General features: G+C 32.5%; 1 protein-coding gene across 1 annotated transcript in view; it reads right to left on the bottom strand.

Moving 5' to 3' along the window:
* Positions 1-21,877, bottom strand: part of LOC129219017 (autophagy-related protein 16-1-like) — a 126,267-nt gene that overhangs the window by 78,107 nt on the left and 26,283 nt on the right. The window contains exons 3-5 of the mRNA XM_054853337.1: positions 18,921-19,011; positions 13,955-14,028; positions 2,025-2,115 (exon numbers count right to left, since the gene is read on the bottom strand). Of these exons, the coding sequence (XP_054709312.1) occupies positions 2,025-2,115; positions 13,955-14,028; positions 18,921-19,011 (256 nt within the window). The remainder of the gene's footprint in view (positions 1-2,024; positions 2,116-13,954; positions 14,029-18,920; positions 19,012-21,877) is intronic.

Raw genomic sequence — 21,877 nt, 5'->3', positions numbered from 1 at the left:
TCTCTTTGATTCATATATGTTACCATGTGCAGGTCTGAAAGAAGCATTTCAAACCTCAGAAAAAAACTTAGCAGAATTGCAGTATTTGAAAGAAAAACATGTGACGAAATTGTCCAAAGAAAATCTTTGACTGCAAACTAAGAGATAACTCGTAGATTGCATTCTTAACTAGGATTCTGACTACGAGTTATCTCATACTCGTTTACTTGCCATTTTTGATAGCTACGATTGAACTCGGAATATATCAATGCTAATATTGACAGATGGCTTCCAGGAAAAGAACAAAAAATCACTGCTGGCTTGGAACTATTTAAAACAATCCTCAACACAAAGGGCTGGCTTCTCTTTACAGGCTGGACAGAAATAACGTGCTTCCAGCCTTTTTTTCTTTTTTTCAATTTGGGTACATATACGACACGGCTTTGTCGGACCCAGTTTTTTTGGGTAGGTGGTTAATTTTTGAATGCTTTTTGATGATAACTATGCACCAGAATTGGAGTTTTTAATCATATAATGTAATTAAATCAAATTGTCATTTTTGGCCAGAATTCTGAAAATTGCAGTGGCTGTCAGTGTGTTAAGCTTTAAGCAGAAAAAAGTTTTCATGATCAATGCTTTGACATTGAGTCCGGTTCAACAGGAACAAAAAATTAACCAAGTTGACACAAAAAAAACTCACTAAATGTGGCGTACTACACAATTTAAAACAATGAAAAATTCATTTTTATAAAAAAAGTTTTTAATCCTATGCCATATACTTAAACAAAATTGGACTGGACACACAGAGACACACACGACAATATACAAACAATAAGTGAGAGAGAGCTCTCAATCCTGCGACATTATATACTCGTTTCACACATGGTGGAACAGGCAAAAGCCAAAAATTCGACAATCCTCTACACCAAGGGCTGGCTTCTCTTAACAGGCTGTACAGAAATAATGTGTTTCCAGCTTTTTTTTTGGGGGGGGGGGGGGTACATGGCTTTGTTGGACGATGTTTTTTTAGGTAGGTGGTTTCATTTTTGAATGCTTTTTGATGATAACTATGCACTAGAATTAGAGTTTTTAATAATATAATGTGATTAAATCAAATTGTCATTTTTGGACAGAATTCTGAAAATTGCTGCGGCTGTCAGTGTGTTTAGCTTTAAGTGGGAAAAGTTTTTCATAATCAATACTTTGACATCAAGTCCCGTTCAACAGGAACAAAAAATTAACCAAGTTGACAAAAAACATCTCATCAAATGTGGCATACTACACAATTTAAAACAATGAAAAATGTATTTTTCTAATAAAAGATTAGAAAACCTACGTCATATATTTAAACAGAATTGAACTGGACACACAGACACACATGACAATATACAAACAATAAGTGAGAGAGAGCTCTCAAACTCGCAACATTATATACTCATATTCACACATGGTGGAATCGACAAAAGCCAAAAAATTGATTACTCATGCAAAACAACAAGAGCTGTTGCCACAGACTAAAAATTTAGAAAAACAACTTCCCCAGTTATGGAAAAAAGGAACTTAGAACTTAAACTCAATCCAGTTCAATTAATCGAATCCTCCAAATGATATCACATTACGTGATGAGATGATGTTTGTTTACATTGGAGAGATTGTGTGCCACTTCCAATTTGTATGCGGCAAAAACGTATTTTAGTTACGTTTTTCTTTTCTTTTCTTATCTAGAAAGAGTTAACTAAAATGTTAACGCCATGAAAAACCTAAATTGTACACTGTCGACTTTGGCCTTTGATTCCCCTGAAATATCCGTTCTTTCACATTTACTGGCAAATGATGACAATTAACAGATTTTAGTTTTTCACGGTAACGTACTATATGGATATTGTGGAAACATCACGGCATCCAGTTTGGGAACCAGTGCATTTAAGAAAAGTATAAAGTCAACTGAGCTACATAAAACACATAAACCAATAAAGTTTTTCAAATGTGTCACAAGAATAATATATTTAAAACATAAAATTGTGTTGCATAATATTGAATCTTACTTGTAAATTATGATCTGTTTCGGCAATTCTTTGCTGAAGTTTTTTTAAAAGTTGCTCAGTAGCACTTAAAGATGCTTCTAGTTCTACAATTCTGAAAAGACAAAATAATTGCTAAACAAAATGTAAAGTGTTACATACAATATTATGTTTGATTACACACTCATTTTTTTAAAAATATTTTAAGCTGAAATAAATAGAGAGTTAAAGCCAAGGAATATCCAACACTAAAGCCAGTACTGATAATTGGGAGCAATTGAGATGAATTTTATATCCTTTTAAATCAATGAATATCAGATGCTGGAAATAAATAAAATTCATAGTGAAACCCCCAATTCCTTGACACAAATGAACATTTTTCATGAAATTGACACAGATATTAAAGTTGAGCACTAGTCTGACTTATCCTAATTATGAACTTTAGGAAACTTACAAGCAAGTTAAAGTAGAAATACAATATAGCATGTGAAGTATTTTTTTTAACTTATTACCAAGGCTAAAAACTAAGAGGCAAAAAAGTATTACTTCATCTCTACATTAGAGAAAAATGTACCGAAAAACCCTGATTTAACAGTTTCCAAGGGACTGGAAAAAGTTACCATTGAATCAAGGATATTGTTAAATCGAGGAGCATATACATTCAATGCAGTTAAATCCGGACCAGTGAAATGTATCATCAAATAAAGGGAATCGTTAAATAGAAGTTATACTCTATGAGAAATGTAAATCATGTTTGAGGACTCAAACTCTCAAAGAAAATGAAGGAAATAGAAAGTAAAAGGTAACATAAAAAGGACTGAAATAAATGCATGCCATCTTGCTTTGAACATAAATACTGCATTGTATGTACGAACATTTAAGTATATTCAGTAAATTGCCGCCCCATAGCCAGGGTTATTTGAATGAAAGAGTACAGATAAATTTTTTCAGAAAACAGTAAAAAAAGCAGAAAAATACTTTTTCCACATATTGTAACCTACAATAAATTAGCAATGCATGGAACAAAATATTGGCAATTTATCACTTGCCAAAACTGCCAAAAGCATTCAAAGAAATTTAATTCCAGTCACTCAGTTTTTAGAGATAACCTCAGCACTATTTAATGATCAGAATCCAAAAGAATAAAAATACGGTGGAAGTCATAATTTCATAGTTTTGTCTGAGCTTACAAAAACTGCACCTGTTTTTTGGCATTAGATAGGCCTATTATTACATTCAAATGGTTACATTTTAAGATATTAGAACTTACATCAGAACAAAAATAAGTTTTAGCTTTAAAAAAAAAACAATATCCAACTAGCCTGTTTATTACTAACATAAGCAACATTTAGAAAGCATCAGTAAATACTGATGCTCCCTGATGTTGCTTAAAAACAGTGAAACTATAAGCACATAGTTATCAAAAAAGTTTGAATAACGAAATTGGATTTTGCACACTAATGAACACCAAATTTAAATTTGACATTAAAATATAAGGAAAAGTACGAAATTGCATACCTATTTCAATATGCACACCATTAGTCACTCAACAGACATCAAACACCAGAATAATGAAAAAAGTTTCAAATATTGTATGAAATTTTTCTGAAAAATTGCCTGCAGGAACAATAGATTGAAATTACTGCTTTTGACCGGCCTTACTAAGTTATCTTCTCCTCAAGGACTAATTGGAGAAATACTCCTTTGCATCATAGTCAAAGTTGCCCTCTCTAACACACTGATGGTTCTAAAATGAACAAGAATACAGGTGCTGGGGCTTTTTGTCCCAACGATGTTATTGAAAACTCTTGTCCTTTGTGCAAGTTCTGTCTTTCAGGTTGAGATTTATGACAGCCTGATGTGTTGCATTATGTGTTTGAATCAAGACTACAAGAATAGACGATGCATTCACTTTCACATCTGCGGATAGTCAAGCTGCCTCAACTGCCTTAAAAGACATTGTGATAACATGCCATATAGTTTGGGAATGCTGTAATAGGTTTGCACTATTACAAATCTTAATAAATAAGGTCATACTCGGGTACATGAGCACTCTGGGGCCAAAGACAATGAAATAACTGCTCATCTTTCTAGAAAAGGTTCTGATACTCCTTTTGTTAGCCCAAAGCCAAGAGGGGGATTCTTATTAGAACTAGTGTTTGCTATTTTAAAAGGAAAACAGTTTTGTAACTAACGTAATGTGGACGGGCAACAGCAGGCTAAGGAGCTTATTTGCAATTGCCTTAGCATTAGGAGAAGGGAATTCTTAAGGGTTTATAGAACTAGGATTAGGAAGACAACTTAGATTAAAGATTTGAATAGGCATAAATTTTAAAATATTTTCTCAAAAATATCCTTTAAACACATTTTTGTAGGGTAGACCGACCAGTGAATGAACAGTTAAGCAGTATTTCATTTTTTAAAAATCCTAGTAACTTTAAATTCTATATTATACAGATTGTGATAGCTAAAACATTTTAATTGATCTATGTAAATATCTCTAAAAAATCGCGGGAATTTAAATGGTTCCGCTTCCGACTTTTTTAGGTGTTTAAAGAAAAAATGGCACAAAGACCCAGTGAATGAACACCTCGAACCAGTAAATGAACACAAATTGGTCCAGTGAATGAACATGATAAATTTTGATTCAAAAAGAAACTTTTCTTTGAGATCTATCTATCTATCTATATAACTACTATATCTATTTATCTATCTATCTATTTATATAACTATCTATATCTATCTATCTATCTACTTCTCTATCTATCTATATACTTATTTATCGATCTATTTATCTACTTATTTATCTACTTATCTATTTATCTCTCTATATACTTATCTTTCGATCTATCTATCTACTTATTTATCTACTTATCTATCTATCTATCTATATACTTATCTATTGATCTATCTCTCTACTTATCTATCTATCTACTTATCTATTTTTCTAGCTATCTATCTACTTATCTATCGATCTATCTATCTATATACTTATCTTTCGATCCATCTATCTATTTACATATTGTATCTATCTATCTCTATGTCTATTTACCTATTTATCAATGTACTTATCTATTTTTCTATCTATCTATCTACTTATCTGTATCTAGCTATCTATATATATTTATCTATATATATTTATCCATCTATCTATCTATGGATCTATCTATCTATCTACCTATCTCTACTTATCTATCTATCTATATATATATATATATATACTTATCTATTGATCTATCTCTCTACTTAACTATCTATCTATTTATCTATCTACTTATCTCTATATATATCTACTTATCTGTCTATCTACCTATTTATCTGTCTGTACATCTAAATATCTACCAATCTATTACTGTTCCTCCTAATCAATCTATTTATCTATCTATCTACCTGCTTTTTTACCTGTCTATCTACCTATCTATCTATCTCCTTATCAGTATATCTACCTATCTATATCTATCCACCAATCTATATCTATCGGTTTATCTACCTGTCTATATATCTATATTATATATATATATATATATATATATATATATATATATATATATATATATATATACCTACTATCTCTATATCAGTCTCTCTCTACCTAGCTATCTATCTCTATATTAGTCTCTCTATCTACCTATCTATCTGTTAACCACTACCTATCTATTTATCTATCAATAAATCTATCGATCTATCTATCTGCCTACCTATTCTATCTCTATATTTATCACCCTATATATCTATTTACCTCTTATTTTTTATATATCTATCTCTATATCTTCCTCTATCTATTTATCTATCTATATACAAACATATATATCTACCTATCTATTCTGCCTCTTTGTATATATATTTCTATTTCTCTCTCTCTATCTATCTGTCTATCTATCAAGAGAGATAAAGATATAAAAAGATAGATGTAGGTAGGTAGGTTAATATATAGATAGAGATATAGATACATAAAAGATAAAACTCAGTAAAAAGTGCATTGTTTACAAAGATAAAAATAAAGAAATTATAAAATATATAATGAAATCTTTACTAATAATAAAGCTGAAAGTCTCTCTGTCTGTCAGGATCTCAGTGACGCGCATAGCGCCTAGACCGTTCGGCCGATTTTCATGAAATTTGGCACAAAGTTAGTTTGTAGCATGGGGGTGTGCACCTCGAAGCGATTTTTCGAAAATTCGATGCGGTTCTTTTTCTATTCCAATTTTAAGAAAAAAATTTCATAAGATGAACGAGTAAATTACAAAATTATCATAACCTGGAACCGTAACATGGGCACAAGCCAATTGGCGATAAAATTTACCATACATTATTTGTAAACATACAGGCGAACCAAAAGACCTTTTAATTTTTCTATTACGGGCAATGCCGTGCGGGTACCACTAGTACATAAATAAATAAGCATATAAAACTATCTGCATTACAAATAAGTAAGAAAATTAAAATATCTCAAAGAAACTTCAAATTTCTTTTTAAATCAAAAGAAATTTTGCCATTGTTCATTCATTGGGTTTTCGAAATTTTTTGAACCCAGTGACTGAACACCCCTCTACCTAAAAATCTACGCATTCTGCATTGATTGAAACAATTTAAATACATAGCCTAAATATGTATACTTAATTTTTCTTTCGTAAAGTTAAAAAATAAAATTTATCAATAAAAATAATATTCATCAAAATAATTGCTTGCGCGAAACCAGCCTTATTATTTTAAAAGAGAAAAAGAACGATTCACGGCAGTAAAACTTTCAAATTTTTTTCAGGAAAAAAATATGTATCCAAAGTAACCAATCAGGTGTCAGATAACTTAGAATATCAATAAAGAACACTTTTGTAGTGAATTTATTTAGAAAAAAAATTTTGGAAGCTTATTTTTTTTTAAAAAATGACGCGCTGTTCATTCACTGGGTGGTGTTCACTCACTGGTCGGTCTACCCTACTACCTTTTTTTCCAAAAAAGTTTGTTCAAAACAAATCTGCCTCTTATTTTGGCTTTGGATTTATACATGCCTTTCCATTTTCACACAGGTACTCATATTATTATTCTTATTACCATTTTGAACCATTGTAAAAATGGAAATGAGATGCCCTCACTGAAATTTTTTAACAAGCAATGATTTTTTTAATGGAAGGGGGGGGGGGAGTCCAGACAAACTGATAGTCACACATTTCTCCGGCTCAATTACCTTACATTCAAAATTTTTATTTTGCAGTATTTACTTACTTAGTGTTAATTTATTTGACATTTTTTTTTTATTTTTCAGGATTTCTTACAATATACAAAGCAAATATTTGTTATTTTCTTTAGTAGACTAAAAAGAAGCTAAGTTTGCTGTAAAATAAGTTTTCATTTCCTTCTCATAAAAGGATTCTAATCAAGTAATACAGATTTTACCAGGTTGGCAAATTAGGTTGAAATATTGGCAATTTCTCATTTTTTTAAACATTTAACAAAGTTTATAGGCAAAATGGAAAAAATAATGATGCTGATTTTTTTTTTTATTTTTTTTTAATGAATATTTCAGTAAATTTACGAAAAAAAAATGTACTGACTTGACTGCTTAACATCAGAAAACAACAACAAATACTGCCTGACCAAGTTGAAGAATACCGACTTTTAATGACCAGTTTTATGCCCCACTGATGCGAAGTGTCACCTTGTCTGAGAAAAGAATATGATTGAAGAAGCTTCCTTCATCATCAATTTTTAAAAGCATAAAAATATTTAGACAAATTCAATTTGATTAGTTCTGTCTAATGCTTACGCTGAATCTGTAGGTTTGAAGTCAGAAATGCTTATGAAAGTTATTTTAAATGTGAAGTTTCAGAATTTGTATTGTCAAAGGGCCATTCCAGCATTACGTGTGTGACTTTTTGACACAATTTCCTTGCAAAAAACAATAAAAACCAATGTGATATTTTTTAAATAATTCATAATAGTTTCTATTGGAGTAACAGAACATATGTAGGAGTTTTTAGGTGGCAGTTTTTTTTTTATAGGAATATTCAATTTTTTTTAATAAAATTTTTAATGCAGCGTTACATGTATGACTCGGAAAATCTGAAAATAAGCTGTACTTCATACTATTTTGTAATTTCCAGTGAAGTTTTAGAAGGTAAATGAACAGTATTTTTTGTGCATGTGTCTAAGTATACCAAGTAAGTATTCCATAAATACTTTCTTTCTAAAGCTCATACAATGACTCATTAATTGGAAAAAACTTCTTTAAAGGGGGATTTTTAATCATTCTGCCAGTAACGAATTTACTTGGTCACGATTATGAGGGGGCCCAAAGGAATTCATAAATGCACATAAGTGATTTATGCATAGTTGTGTGATTAGACAAAGAGGCCTCCAAAAGTGCATTCGTGCTTTAAAAATGTAAATCAAACACTGCATAATCTTCAGAGGGCCTCCAAGTTAAAGTGGGCCTAGGGCCTCACTTTTAGTTAGTCGGGTCTTGGGGCTGCCAATATATTTTTTGCGGTGTAATAAAAAATAAATGAATAAATTTAAAAAAAAAAACGGGGAAACCTTAGCGGTCGTAAAAAGTTAAAATACTTTTGGTCTCTTTGATGCTTTTATTTATAAATGACAATTCTCAATTGCTATAAAATGCAACTTACAACAAGGGACAACGTGAGGTCATGTCAGCTTAATGGGAGAATAGGGGCCCGGCTCGGAATTGAACGCGTGCAGAGGGTAAAACATCCTAATGGTGAAAAGTGCAGAAAGAGGCTTGTGAAAAAATTGACCTTGGTCATTTTTTTCCCGGATCCGCTTTTGCTCTTGGCGACCCTGTTTATAACAATTGGAATAAAAGTGACAAAATATTTTTTTCTGTAAAATTATTTTAAAAAATGCAATCTTAAAATACCATTGAGGGGCATGAAAGACTCTACATTATTAAGATCATTAAATTAAAGGTCATAGGCCGCCAAAATGTGAGTTTCAAACATTTTTTGACGAAACATAAAGTATTCTGTACGCTGTACAAACTCACGGTTTCGGGCACCTCAGTTTAAAAAGAAAATAAGTTGATAAAAACCAATGTCGAAAGAATTCCGGTGGTTCCCAAAACCTCCCCCCCCCCCTCCAAATATCATCGAAGATCGTGTAAAATTTAAATTTTTGGGCTTCAATTTTTAATAACTTCATAAGAGAACATCCGAATCCACTCCCGCCATAACACGGAATTCCAGTTTCGAAAATTTGCTGGAGGAAAGTACTCGAACCCCTCCCATTTCTGTAACATTCGCAAAGATGGTCTATATCTATGTTTTTAAATTAGCAGTATCACAAATTTTCTAGGAAAGTGCCCCGTCCCCTCAGGGCCGGATTTAGGGGAGGGCAGGTGGGGTTACTGCCCTGGGGCCCCCACAATAAAGGGACCCCCATAAAATTTTTACAAAATATCCTAACTTTCACGGGTCAGCAAATTTTACGTTTTTCTCCCAGACATTTTTTTTTCTTTTGTATTTCTACAAAGAATGCTTGCACAAAAATTATATTATTATTGATATATCAGAAAACCCTGATTGCAAGGATCCATTTACTATCATTTTTTTTGTTTGATCGAGCATTTTAGTGGCAATATATATATATATTTATTCATTTAATTTGTAATTTGTACCTATGAGTTAAAGAGAAATAAAGTAAGTAAAAAAAAATCCCAAAAATAGTTAACTTTGCAGGTCATCCTTACAACTTCTCACTTCTTGAGCTAAAAAATTGAAAAAAATATTTGACGAAATGACTTGAATGGAAATTCTTTAACGAAAATATCTATTGAACACGTCGATTTTCTCCCGCTCCCCCCCCCCCCCTTTTTGACATTTTCTAATAATAACAAAGAATTCTGAATCAATCATTAAAAATCTGTTATAATTTTTTTTTAGCAATAGATTGCATGGGGGTGCTCTTTTTTTTTTTTAAACCAAAGAAAGGATTTAGCCCTTTAAGTTGGTGAAACCCTTATCAAAGTATCGGATATTTTTGAAAATATGATGATCTTTTCGAACCCTGGTTAGGGGCCTCCACTCCTTCATTGGCCCGGGGCCTCCACACTTCCAAATCCGACCCTGCGTCACCTCCCCTCTCTCTCGGCATCATCAATGAAGAATGTTTTAAGTCTCGTTTTTAGTGCTTCAATTTCCAAAATTTTACGGGGAGAGTCTCCTGAAAACTCTTTTTCTGAACATCACTGAAGGTCAGCAAAAATTTCGTTTTTGGAACTTAACTTTTGAGTAACTGTCGGTGCCCTAATCTTTACCAAAAAAAGGTTTTTTAAGACTTCAATTTGAAAATTTTCTGGTGGATGGCCTCTAAATCTATCTTGACTTAAAATCACCAAAGATCTTCTAAAACTGCATTTTCAGAGCTAATAAGAGCTTTTTTTAAATTTCATAGGAGAACCTTTCCCCCCCCGGAACCGCTCTTCATACAATATAGTCGAAGATAAATTAAAATTCTGTTTTTGAATTTCCACTTCTGAAAAATTGCAGCAGGAGAAACCCTGAACCTACGCTCCCCTAACATCACCAAATTGTGCCTAAAATTGAGTTTTTAAGACTACAATTTCGAAAATTTTCCGGGGGAGAGGACCCCCGGACCCTCCTATTTCAGACTCAATATTAATCTTTCCATTAAGTTTATATATCTAATACTTTAATGACTCCCAGAAGCCAGAAATCTATATAAGTCCACACTCTCTCTCTTTGTATTGATACATGCATTTGAAAAAAAAAATAGCTGCTGCCAAACTTGTACCCGATCCCCTCCCACCAGGTTTTTGACCTCGCATCGAGTCTGGGGATGGTCAGGGTATGGCAATATAAAAAAAGGGAATGTTTATGACAGGGCGCCGTAATGTATGTTTGTGTCGAGGGATCCATCACGTTCTAAGACGCCCTAGTCTTTCACTCATGAACATCGCTAGATAAGTTTCATACAACAGGGCAATTAAGTTACTTATTATGACTGCAGAAAAGGACATACTAGCCAAGCAGTGTTATCATTACGAAAATATTCAATCAAGTTCCGGGCATTAAAAGAATACTTAAATGGACAATTGCAATCACAATTTTCCCCCAAAATAAGATCTAGCTAATACTGTATCAATTTGTTCACCATTGAAGCGCAGAAGTGTCCCTATCTGTTATATTTTGTTTAAATAAAACAGATTTAGTTGCTAAGAATAATTTCTTCATATTTAAGTGATATCCCAATCGTTAGGTAAAATTTAATACCTGTAAGAGCTATGGGGCCGCTACATCTCCTAATGCCAGGGCCGATTTTTTCAACCAATCTGCCACTGGCTATATGCATTTATATATGTACTATGAGACCACTTTGAATTACGATCAATAAAGTAGTTTTCAATATTTTACTAGATTTCAAATTTTATAATTGTCGAAAGTGCACAGGAAGAGATTTTGAAATGAACAACAGTTTCAACTTGGTTTTTCACCTAAAAATTTAAAAATTCTTATCTTCAACTAGTAGCTCCCCACATTCAAAAAGTTTTCAACAGCTATTTTGTAGGAGTTTAAAAAGCAGAATGATGAAAATGAGGAACGCATTTTCCGTTTTCACTTGAAAACTGACTGGCGTAAAATCGACCCCCTTTCCTCAAAGTGGACAACATGTTCGAAAGAAATGCAAAAATTCTAAACTCTGGGGAAAACACAGCACCCCTTTCATACCAACACTCCCCTATTATCTTGCTTCAATCCCCTAATCACAAAGTTTTCAAGAAGAGAGATGAAAACTGGTCCCTGGAACTGGTTTTACTACAAAAATTGCCAAAGAAAAACGACAACTGAAACTTGCTTCTGTGCAAAAATTTCGACATATCAAGGGTTTCGAAAAATAAATTTCGAGATAACTATGGAAAATACATAGGGTTTTTTATAGAAAATGCAGGGGAAAAATGTTTTTTTTTGAGACATCAAGGGTTTCGAGATAAGGAGGTCCGAGATATCAAGGTTCGACTGTATACGAATTAAATAGTAATGTCAAGATTATAAACTATCACAAACTTCTAATACTTACTTATGTGGTTTAAAATTATTTGAAATGTTTTAAATCATCTGTAGAATTTATTCATTTCTCTTCTCAAAAATTATAAATCATCAAAAATATTGATGCAGTTTAAGGTATTTGATCTTAAAGTAAGATTAAAAGTTAGATTGCGAATACTAAGTTAAAATTGCTCTTAGGGTATGAGATAAACAATTCTTACTTATTTATTAATTTATTATTTTTATTATTATAATTTTTTTTAACACTCATTGAGTCTTGGTTTCAGTGCCAGCACACAATATGCTTAGTTGAATGATGTAAAGTACTTTTCGTAAAAATGGTTTTATAAATGATAACAATTTAGGAGCGTTACGTGTGTGACATCTTTCAAAAAGCCTCGTTAAAAACTTTCTGCCGAATGTTTGAAGATGAAAGGTATTGTGAAGATGAAGGGTACAGGTATATACCAAGTTAAATTATGATATGAGATATTTTTCTTCTAGTCCCCCAATTTGACCTTGGAGGAAAACTTTTCTTCCTTTTGCATTATGTGTGTGTGTGACCAATAAAAAGTGACCTGCATATTTTAGGGGGTTAAAACTTATCAAAGGTCTTTATTAAAAAACAATTAAGACATAATTGTAGCAAAGCATCTGTGTTCATGACATTTGATAGTTTGACCCGAAAAAAAATGATGATTAAGTTAAAAAAATGGCGCTTACATTTATTTCACTAACAATGCGTTTTTTTTTACTTCGTCCGAATGTTATCAAATAAGGCAAAAATCTGATATAAAAATATTTCAAACTCAAAATTGATGCTGGAATTGAAAAGTGTAGTTTTTTTTTTTTTTTTTTTTTTTTGTCAAAAAAGGTTTGTTTCTGTATTATGTGAAAAAAATATTTTGGTGTGTCAGGACCACTTTTCGTGGAATTGCCCCAAACTGCAATTAGAAATACCTTTCTGGATTCTGACACAGGATTGCCTCCTACATTTAACATTTTGGTCAGAAATTCTTGGTCATCTTGAAGATACAATTAATTGTTCCATTCTCTTTGAACTGATTGATCCTCCATATATACTGCCTTGTCATATGGAGCCTTTCTCTATAAGATTTAATGCATGTCATTTATGCTGCACTATTGCTATTAGTTTAAATTTGGCACGCCATAAAAAATTGAGCACCACCGATATCTCTTTGTACTCACTTTCGGACTGGGAAAAAAAACTAGGAGAGAGAAAACAGCTGCTGTGAAGCTAGAGATAAATAGCAATGCCATCTAGTGAGCAAAGGAAAAACTTATTCTTTCACTACATTTCAGAGCAAGGATTATTTCTGATAAGTTATAAATTAATTTTTATATGAAAGCACTACAAAAGTAGAAAAAATACATTTATAATCTAATAATTATTGCTACTTAAAATTTAAAAAAAAAAAAATTAAAAAAATATTGCTTTCTTTGAAGCTGTGCAAAAACCAACTTTGCTAGAGGAAACTTGAAGGTATGTACAGCAGGCTTTCAATTTCAAAAAAATGCTTTGCCATAAAGGAAAATAAATTAATAGATTCTTCAACGGCAGAGTTCATACAAATTTTTCGGATAAAAATGTGTTTCAATGATGAAAGCCCAAATAAAAAGGGTAATATAAAAGGGCTAACATAAAAGTAAATATTTCAAATGCTGCTTAATTTTAATATCCAATAATGAATCATCACATCATTTTAAATTTCATGTGCTTTGAAACACAGCCATTTCAGACCAGCAAAAATACAATTACATGTTCTTTCAATGAAGTACATTTTTTTAGTTTCTTACAGCATATTGGATATACAGTCTAGAAATGTTCAACAGAGTTAGAGATTGAAATTGTGGAAAAAAAAAGAAAACTTCTCTAAATTAATAACACTAAGTAACAGTTAGTGTACTTACTGTGAATTTTTAAGAGCAATTTCTTTCTCTTTTTCATCAACTGCATTTCTCAAAGTAATTACCTGCTGAGCAAACTAAGAAAAAATTTCTAAGATTAGATAACATTTTAAATAGTATAAATAGACATTAAATTTCAAATGCATGTTTTTTGTTCATAATTATTTATTTTTTTATCTATTAGAAATGAAACTCAAAGACATCTTGTACAACAAGTGGAAAATGTAATTGAACTTACTAATCATATATTTCATTACTGAAATGAAGTTTTGATTTAAATGTTTGTTGTTGAAATGTTAATTTTAGTACTATCCCTTGCCAATCTCCCCTAACTCCATCCCTTTAATCTTATACTTTTCCATTAAAAATTTGTATTATGCATATACAGTTCAGAATATTTTCAGCTATTAAATATAACTTCCACAATATTGGAAGTATTGCTCAGTTGTTATTGAAAATTGTTTTTACACGTACACACACACACATACGAGGGTCATTCAATAGTTAGAGAAAATCTGACCTGAAAAAAAAAGGTTTTTTCTACAAAACAAGACTTTCATAACTTTTTAACATAATCTCCATCAACATTTATGCATTGTTACCAATGGGTTACGAGTTTTTTTAAACCAGTGGCCAAAAACTTTGTCTTGGTGTCAGAGTCACCATAAATTTCCACACTGTCTCCACAAATTTCTTCACAGCCTTATTATCCTGGAACTTCTGACCATGCAAGGCCTCCTTCAGCGAACCAAACAAATGGAAATCGGATGGTGCAAAATCGGGGCTATGTGAGGGGTGAGGATGTGTGTAGTCTTTCTGAAGAAATACACTTATCCTCTGAGATCCGACATTTCTCTCTCATGGCTGGCTTCAAGCATATCTGAGTAGTGTTGGCAGCTAATTGTATGCTACAATTCAAGTTTGAAGTGAGGAAGTTGAAACTTCAATAAGCTGGCCAGAACGGTGTTGTCAGGTCAGACACTGACTTCTGATCACTTTTGAACACTGTTAAATGTTCCCACTTGTAAAATATATATATATATATATATATATATATATATATATATATATATATATATATATATATATATATATATATATATATATGTACCTAGTGGTTATGAAAGAAGTATCTCTATTTGGAGCTTTCTTTTGCTTGAAGGAATGTTATGAATGAAACAAAAATTGGTACGGTTATTAATCAAGAAGGGGGAAGAATAATGGCATAATAAAAAAACTTGTTGCAACATTCACTGACAGTTGGCGATTTTGACCGTGTAATGAATAATGCAAAAACAATTAAAATTTAGAACTGTATATCATACCTAATTTATTGAAAAATGTTATAGATAGATTACTCTTGCAATTGACGATGCTGATCAAGTTTAGGTTCCACATGTCCATGAGCTGGAGAACACATTCGAGGTAGTGCGTGGCCTTAGAGCAAGAATTAGTAAATGGAGGGAGCAAGTCCAATCATTGACTTAGCAAAAGTTTGGGCAATGATCTCAAGTCAAGTGATGTAACTGATGAATGATTGACACGTTTTGCGTGAAACTAGCAAAAGAAACCTGATTTCTTCCAATGCTTCACTTTAAAATCTATCAATTGACTTGGTGTCTTTGTTTCACAAATGAAAGTCCATACTCCCCCCATTTTATCTCTTTTTGATGTGTGCGACATGCTCAACAGTGGAATGTAATGCATCAGGAGTGTTGTTTTGCACATGTGTTATATGATATTATAATTCACTGATGTTTGCAACATCTCCACAGTACACATTAGATTTAAGTATCTCCGAAATCTAAAATGACATAGCATAAGAACAGGGGATTGAGCAGGTTACGTCATATGAGAATAATGGCTTATTATCCTACCATTAGAAAAAATGGAGCTTCATCTAGCATTTAAAGTTTCAGAAGAGCACTGTCTTTTCTGCAGTTGAGGAACTACAAAAGTTTGCAACATTTGCAGGCATCGTTGTGCGGTTACTGAACATGTCACAGATCCTGTTATCTGCAACTCCTCAAAAGAAAAAGGAAAGGACCGAACAGAAATGTCTGCTCCTTGATTTTTTTCAAGATTAAAGGTGTTTGAACTGACAGTACCATCTTTTGAAGCCTGCAGAGACAGCTGTTAGTGATAATAGAACTACTTTTTTTTACTATTCCATTCTGCATCCACCTTTTTAATTAGTAAGAGCACCAATTTTAATTTCATTCGAATAACTTTCAAGCTACAGATAACTCCAAATAGAGATACTTATTTTGTAGCAATATATGAAACAATAAAAATGCATTGTTGATAAACAGTATAGTTTGAAATCACAAATGTTAAATGAGATGAAACTTATTCACTAGTCTGAAATGTAAGCAGCTGAGATGGCACAGGCATTTAAGAACATTCGGTCTGTGTAAATAAGATATCCACATTAAATTCCATTGATTTTAAGTAAGTCAGTTTAGAATGCAGCATTTGACAGGTTCAAGTTCTGCGCCTGCTATTACCTTAAACATTATCGATAGATGCAAATATTTTGGGGTACTGTAGTTGGATTCAGTACTTGGGCCAATTAAACCATACACATTCAACTAAGCAGCTAATGATAGACTGCTTAAATAGCTTTTTAGGAGATAACGTTTGCTTTATCATGACATCTCAATAAAAACAAAAACCATGAATGGATACATTAAAATAGTGCTAATTGAAAAGCAAATTATTAATATGAGTTAAATCATTTAAAAAAAATGTGTGATATAAAAGATAACGCAGTAATCCCTCGTTATATCGTGCTTGTCAGAAGCCAACAAAAAAGCGTGATCAAACCAAAAACGAGATATAACCGAGGTCATAAAAAATAACAATTCAAATAACGTATAGTAAATGACTTGGGCAGCTGCAAAAGGATTAATTCAGTATCATATTATGACTATTTTTGAAATAAAAACAAAAAAATATTGGCTTACAAGTTGTAAAATATATTTTAATACAACAAAAAACAAATTGAAACATTTTTATTGATTTACAGAGGAATACAAATCGAAAGTTGCAGCTACAACGAATTTAAATGTATGGAATATATACTAGTTTTCTTCAATAATTAAAAAAGGAAAAAATATGTTTTCTGAGAGATTATATTTTTTTTTTCTGTGATGTGAAATATAAAGCAACATTTTTTTAAGCACACTTTTTGGGGGACAAAGGAGAAGTGTGATATATCCAAATGAGCGATATAATGAGGGGTTACTGTAATACAACATTAATCTGCATCAATTAACAGGAAACTATAAACATGTATTTTGAGACTACAAGAAATCTTATTTTTTGTTTATATATGTAATGGTTAATAGCCACCAAGACCATTTAATTATAGTTTGCTACAGAGCAGAAAATTAGATGCACTCAATAAGTGAAGTACAGTAAACTACTGATTATTCATGAGCGAGTTAATCAACAATCAGAAACATGTATTTTCACAGCAAAAACCCAACCAATGTTTTTTTTTAATTGTAAATTTAAACTCTGTTGTTTTTGTTTTATTTATTTATTTGCTTGTATAATATTTTTTTTTTATGCTTTCTTCATTGCACATACACTTGTTCTTTACAGATATTAAGTTCTCTTGTGCAAAAATACAAAATAAATTACTGTATATATTTTCACTGTTTGCAGAAAATATTATCCCTCAATACAGCCAAGTTTTTGAGGAAGGACAATTTTTACCTTATTTGTCCCTTATTTTAGCCATTTTTATTATCCGTGGCACTTGGGCCACCCAATATTGTCGATAATTAGGAATTTACTAAAACCAATAATTCATTTTAAATAGTAAATGAGTAAACAATTAACTATCACCAACAGGCTCATCAATCAGCATGATTAAAGGATGAACCTTTAACTGGCAAACTGAAACTTCAATAAAAGGGAAGGTTGCAGAACCACCTCTAGTTGGAAATGTATGTTCAGAACTAGCTAAGCCCTAACTCCCCCCCCCCCCCGGGCTAGATTAACCTCTGAAATAAGGGGAAGGCTTGGCCTCATTTTGGAGCCCTCACTTTTTGTTGGGAGACATTTTTCTAAACATTCTATGCACATTGATACAACACTGACTAATGCTAAGTAGCCCAGCAGAATTCAGATTTAAGTTTATTCTACCTTACTGACTGACAGAAATTTTGTTTATTACATATGTTGCAATTTAATTCTCAACAAATTAGAGAAGTAAAATGTTGAATCATATTTGAACCTTCACAAAGGAAATTAAATTTAATAAAAGTACATTGTAACAGAACTAAATCAAACCCCACATTTGAAAATCTAGCTTGTAGATACAGTTTATAAAATGTGTCCTCACTTTCAATAATTTCATTCTTTCAAACATTTTGTATTAGCAAGTTCAAATTTTTGCGATCTCCTTAAAAAACACAGTTAAAAGCAGAAACTGGAATTGTTAAGCACAGTTTTACAGTGATATTTGGGCCTCCTAAAAATTCTGAGGGGATGCTCAAGCTTCCCGAGCCTTTTGGGTAATCAGGCCCTGCACCACCACCCCTCCCCCCTTTGGATTAAGTTTTAGATCCAAGACTGATTTTGATTACTGTAATTTAAAACAAATCGATGATGGTCATGCAACACTTCACGGTTTGACTGCTAAACTAAAATGAAATGTCACTATTACTGTTTGTAAAGAAGTCCGAGTCAGAGTCTTCAAAATTTCAAGAGCCACAGATTTGGCCATTCCCCTCACTTCCCAGATCCACTGCCCTGATTAAATATGACGAAATAAAAAGAATAACAATACTTGCGTATTTGAACACAAAATATAATAACCGAAAGTGTAACCGATGAGAAATAGAGAGAAAATACAAGGGAAAAAATTTCATCAACTGAACAAAAATTTTTAAATATTAATTTTGAATAGTAAATTTGCTCAGTACAAGCAATAAGATGACAATTAAAATTTTCACACCTCTCCCTTTTGCTTATGTAGTTCAGCAAGGTCTTCTTGAACCAGCAGAAGTTTCTTCTCAGAAGATGATCGTTCAGTTGCCCTAATTGACCTGAAATATTTATATACGAAAAAAAACATGTAACAAAGAAGTAATTATAAAAAACAAAAACCAACAATAGCAATGTTAGAATATAAGGTCAATGTGCCTAAATGAGACACAATTCCCCATAAGTTTGTCACATTTAGGGAATATTCGACCACATTTTTTATTTATTGGTGCGTAAGTAGAAAAGGGCTGAAAATAATTTTTCTCTTACTCTTAATCTAATTTGTTTTGAGCAAATTGAATTTCTGGCTACTATACAGAGTGAAAAAACATCATTATCACATTTAGGTCAGTTTTGTCACATTTAGGGTAGTTAAAACCTAAATGAGACATCCAATATGCCTAAATGTGACAATGTTGTTTAGGCAGCTCAATAACTTTTTTTATAAGGTTACATTATCATATTTTTATGCCTGTACTTAATATAATCAATTCTAGCATACCAAGACACCATTATTTGCAACTAAAATGATATTTATTTTACAAATTTTCATTTATTAAACTTTTGGAATTTAATTATTTCGGGAACACTGTAGTTGTTTCTTGAATTTAACAATTGAGGTGGTGGAATAACTTCTTTGATTTTGTTAAGTTCATAGAACACTTTATCGCATCTTTCTGGCCACTTCCAACTATTTAGCCCGCTCATCGTCATAGTGCTTACTTCTGCTTCTGCATTAACTATACTGGTGACTATTCCTGGGAAGAATTCCTCCTCATACTCTACTATTACGTAACAGCCAGCCCGAACATTATTGTCACTGCCTGTGTTCACTGTGTCAGCCATATGGGGTGAGGATGGACTAGTGGATAGGCGCATGGAACAATCTTCTATATGAACAGAAGAATCACTGTTATGAAGCGAAAAAGCATCTTCGTCCGTGCTGGTTTCCGTTTCATCTTTTTTGTTAACTTTTTTACAATTTTTTTTTGATGTTGACACTTTTTTAGATTTTGGCTTTTTATTTTCTTTTGTTGATGTACTTTCATGTTTTTCTGTTGCTGTTCTTGCTTTCCTTGCCTTTTGTTTTTCTAGTTTTTCCTTTTGTTTTTGTTCTTTTTCTTCATTTTCTTCTTTTCTTTTCTTCAAGTATGCTTCTGTTGTGAGACATTCAGCAAAATTTGCCCCAACAGCCTTTCTCTTCTTTGGAGGATTTGGGGTTGATGTGGAAATTGTTTTTAGTAAACAACTTTCAAATGATTCAGTTTCAAATGAACAACCTAGAAGGGGGGACATTTGAGGTTGCTGAATTGAGGGTGGTACTGATTGTAGAGGATGCTGTTCAATTCTATTACTACAAAGCCTTTTAAAATATCCATTCATGGTTTGTAGGAAAGCCAAATCTTCATCAGATATATTTTTGTCCAGTGTAAGGTTAGTCTGAACAGATTTGTTGCACGTTGAATAACTGGGTGGAATAAATTCAGCACTTGGTGCATGATCAAACAAGTTCTGCACAATTGAAAGGTTAGATGTTTCAGTTTCAAGAGCGTTTACTTGACTCAAGCTATTAGAAAGCTGGCCTATATTATGGTCTTCTTCTGGGAGGACTTCTTCAATAACTGGATTCCCAAGGTTCTCCTCAATCACAGTGGGAGCACATGTGGAGCCACTTCGATTTGAATAATTTGCTTCGCTTTTTTCCAATTGAAATTTTTTGTATCGCTTCAAAGCGGTGGGATCAAATTGGGATTCGGGAATCGCCATTCTGTTTAGAGGGAAGATGCCGGTATTTCGAAATCCAGCTTTACATGTATTTGGGGATAGTGTGCCCCATACCTTCCCAATTTCAGTAATGAAGCGAGATTTGCCCATTGGTTTACCATGGCTGGAGCGTACATATTCGGAGATATTAGTTTCCCAGGCAGCTTTAAATGATCTGAAAAAAGCAACATCTATAGGCTGCAAAATGTGAGTGGTATGGGGAGGTAGTTTTAAGATAATGATGTTTTCTTCCACAGCTTTAGTAACAACATCCATAGAAATATGACTGATGTGTCCATCTAAAATTAAAATGCAAGGACGAATTGTCACTTCAACTATGAAAACATTCTTGAACCACTTAAAAAAGGCATCCTGTGTCATCCATCCTGCTTCTGTAATATCAACAGATGTACGAGGATATTTTTCTAAATCAGCATCAAGCCATGCCTGCTGAACTGATTTGGCTGCAAACAAAATGTGCGGGGGAAGAATGTTTCCCGATGCAGACACACATGCCAACACTGTAGTTGACTCTCTGCCCGATCCAAATATCTGACGCTTTGCATTTTCTCCTATTGGAGCAATTACTTTTGTTCTACTCGGGTCAAAACGAACCGAAGTTTCATCCAAATTGTATATTGCGTCCGGCTTGTTCCAGACACCGGCAGCAGTGAAGTGTTCTTCCAATAGGTCATAAAATTCATAAATGACAAAAGGGTCCCTTTGTTGTTTGAACCTTGCTGCTTCCATGTTCTGCGCGATTTTTAACTTCAGATTATTTCTTGTCATGAACGCACGAACCCATTTCCACCCAGGACGTCCATCATGAAATGGCGTTGACAGTTTATTTTGAAGTACAAACTGCTGAACTGCATCACATAAGTGCTCTTTGCTCAGGGCAAATCCCCATTTGTTCATTACTTGCAAACTTTTTGCAATTGTCTCCTCTGTCTCCTACAGAGAAAAAAGAAAAAATTAACATTTTCTCATATGAGAGTCATAAAGAAAATAGTTGTTTCTGATCTATTTACAGAAGTCTTTAAATTAAAAGTGATTAAAATTTGTTTCAGAAAAAAAAAAGTTTGCTTTTATGAGTTGTTAAATTTTCTATTTTACTATTTTAGAAAAGTTGTCAGTGAAATAGAATGTGAGGTGACATAACCA

This window comes from Uloborus diversus, chromosome 3 (assembly GCF_026930045.1).
Source record: "Uloborus diversus isolate 005 chromosome 3, Udiv.v.3.1, whole genome shotgun sequence".
NCBI classification, from domain to species: Eukaryota; Metazoa; Arthropoda; class Arachnida; order Araneae; family Uloboridae; genus Uloborus; species Uloborus diversus.
The sequence above is the reverse complement of the archived record's forward strand: the minus strand, read 5'-3'. Positions and strand labels throughout refer to the sequence as shown.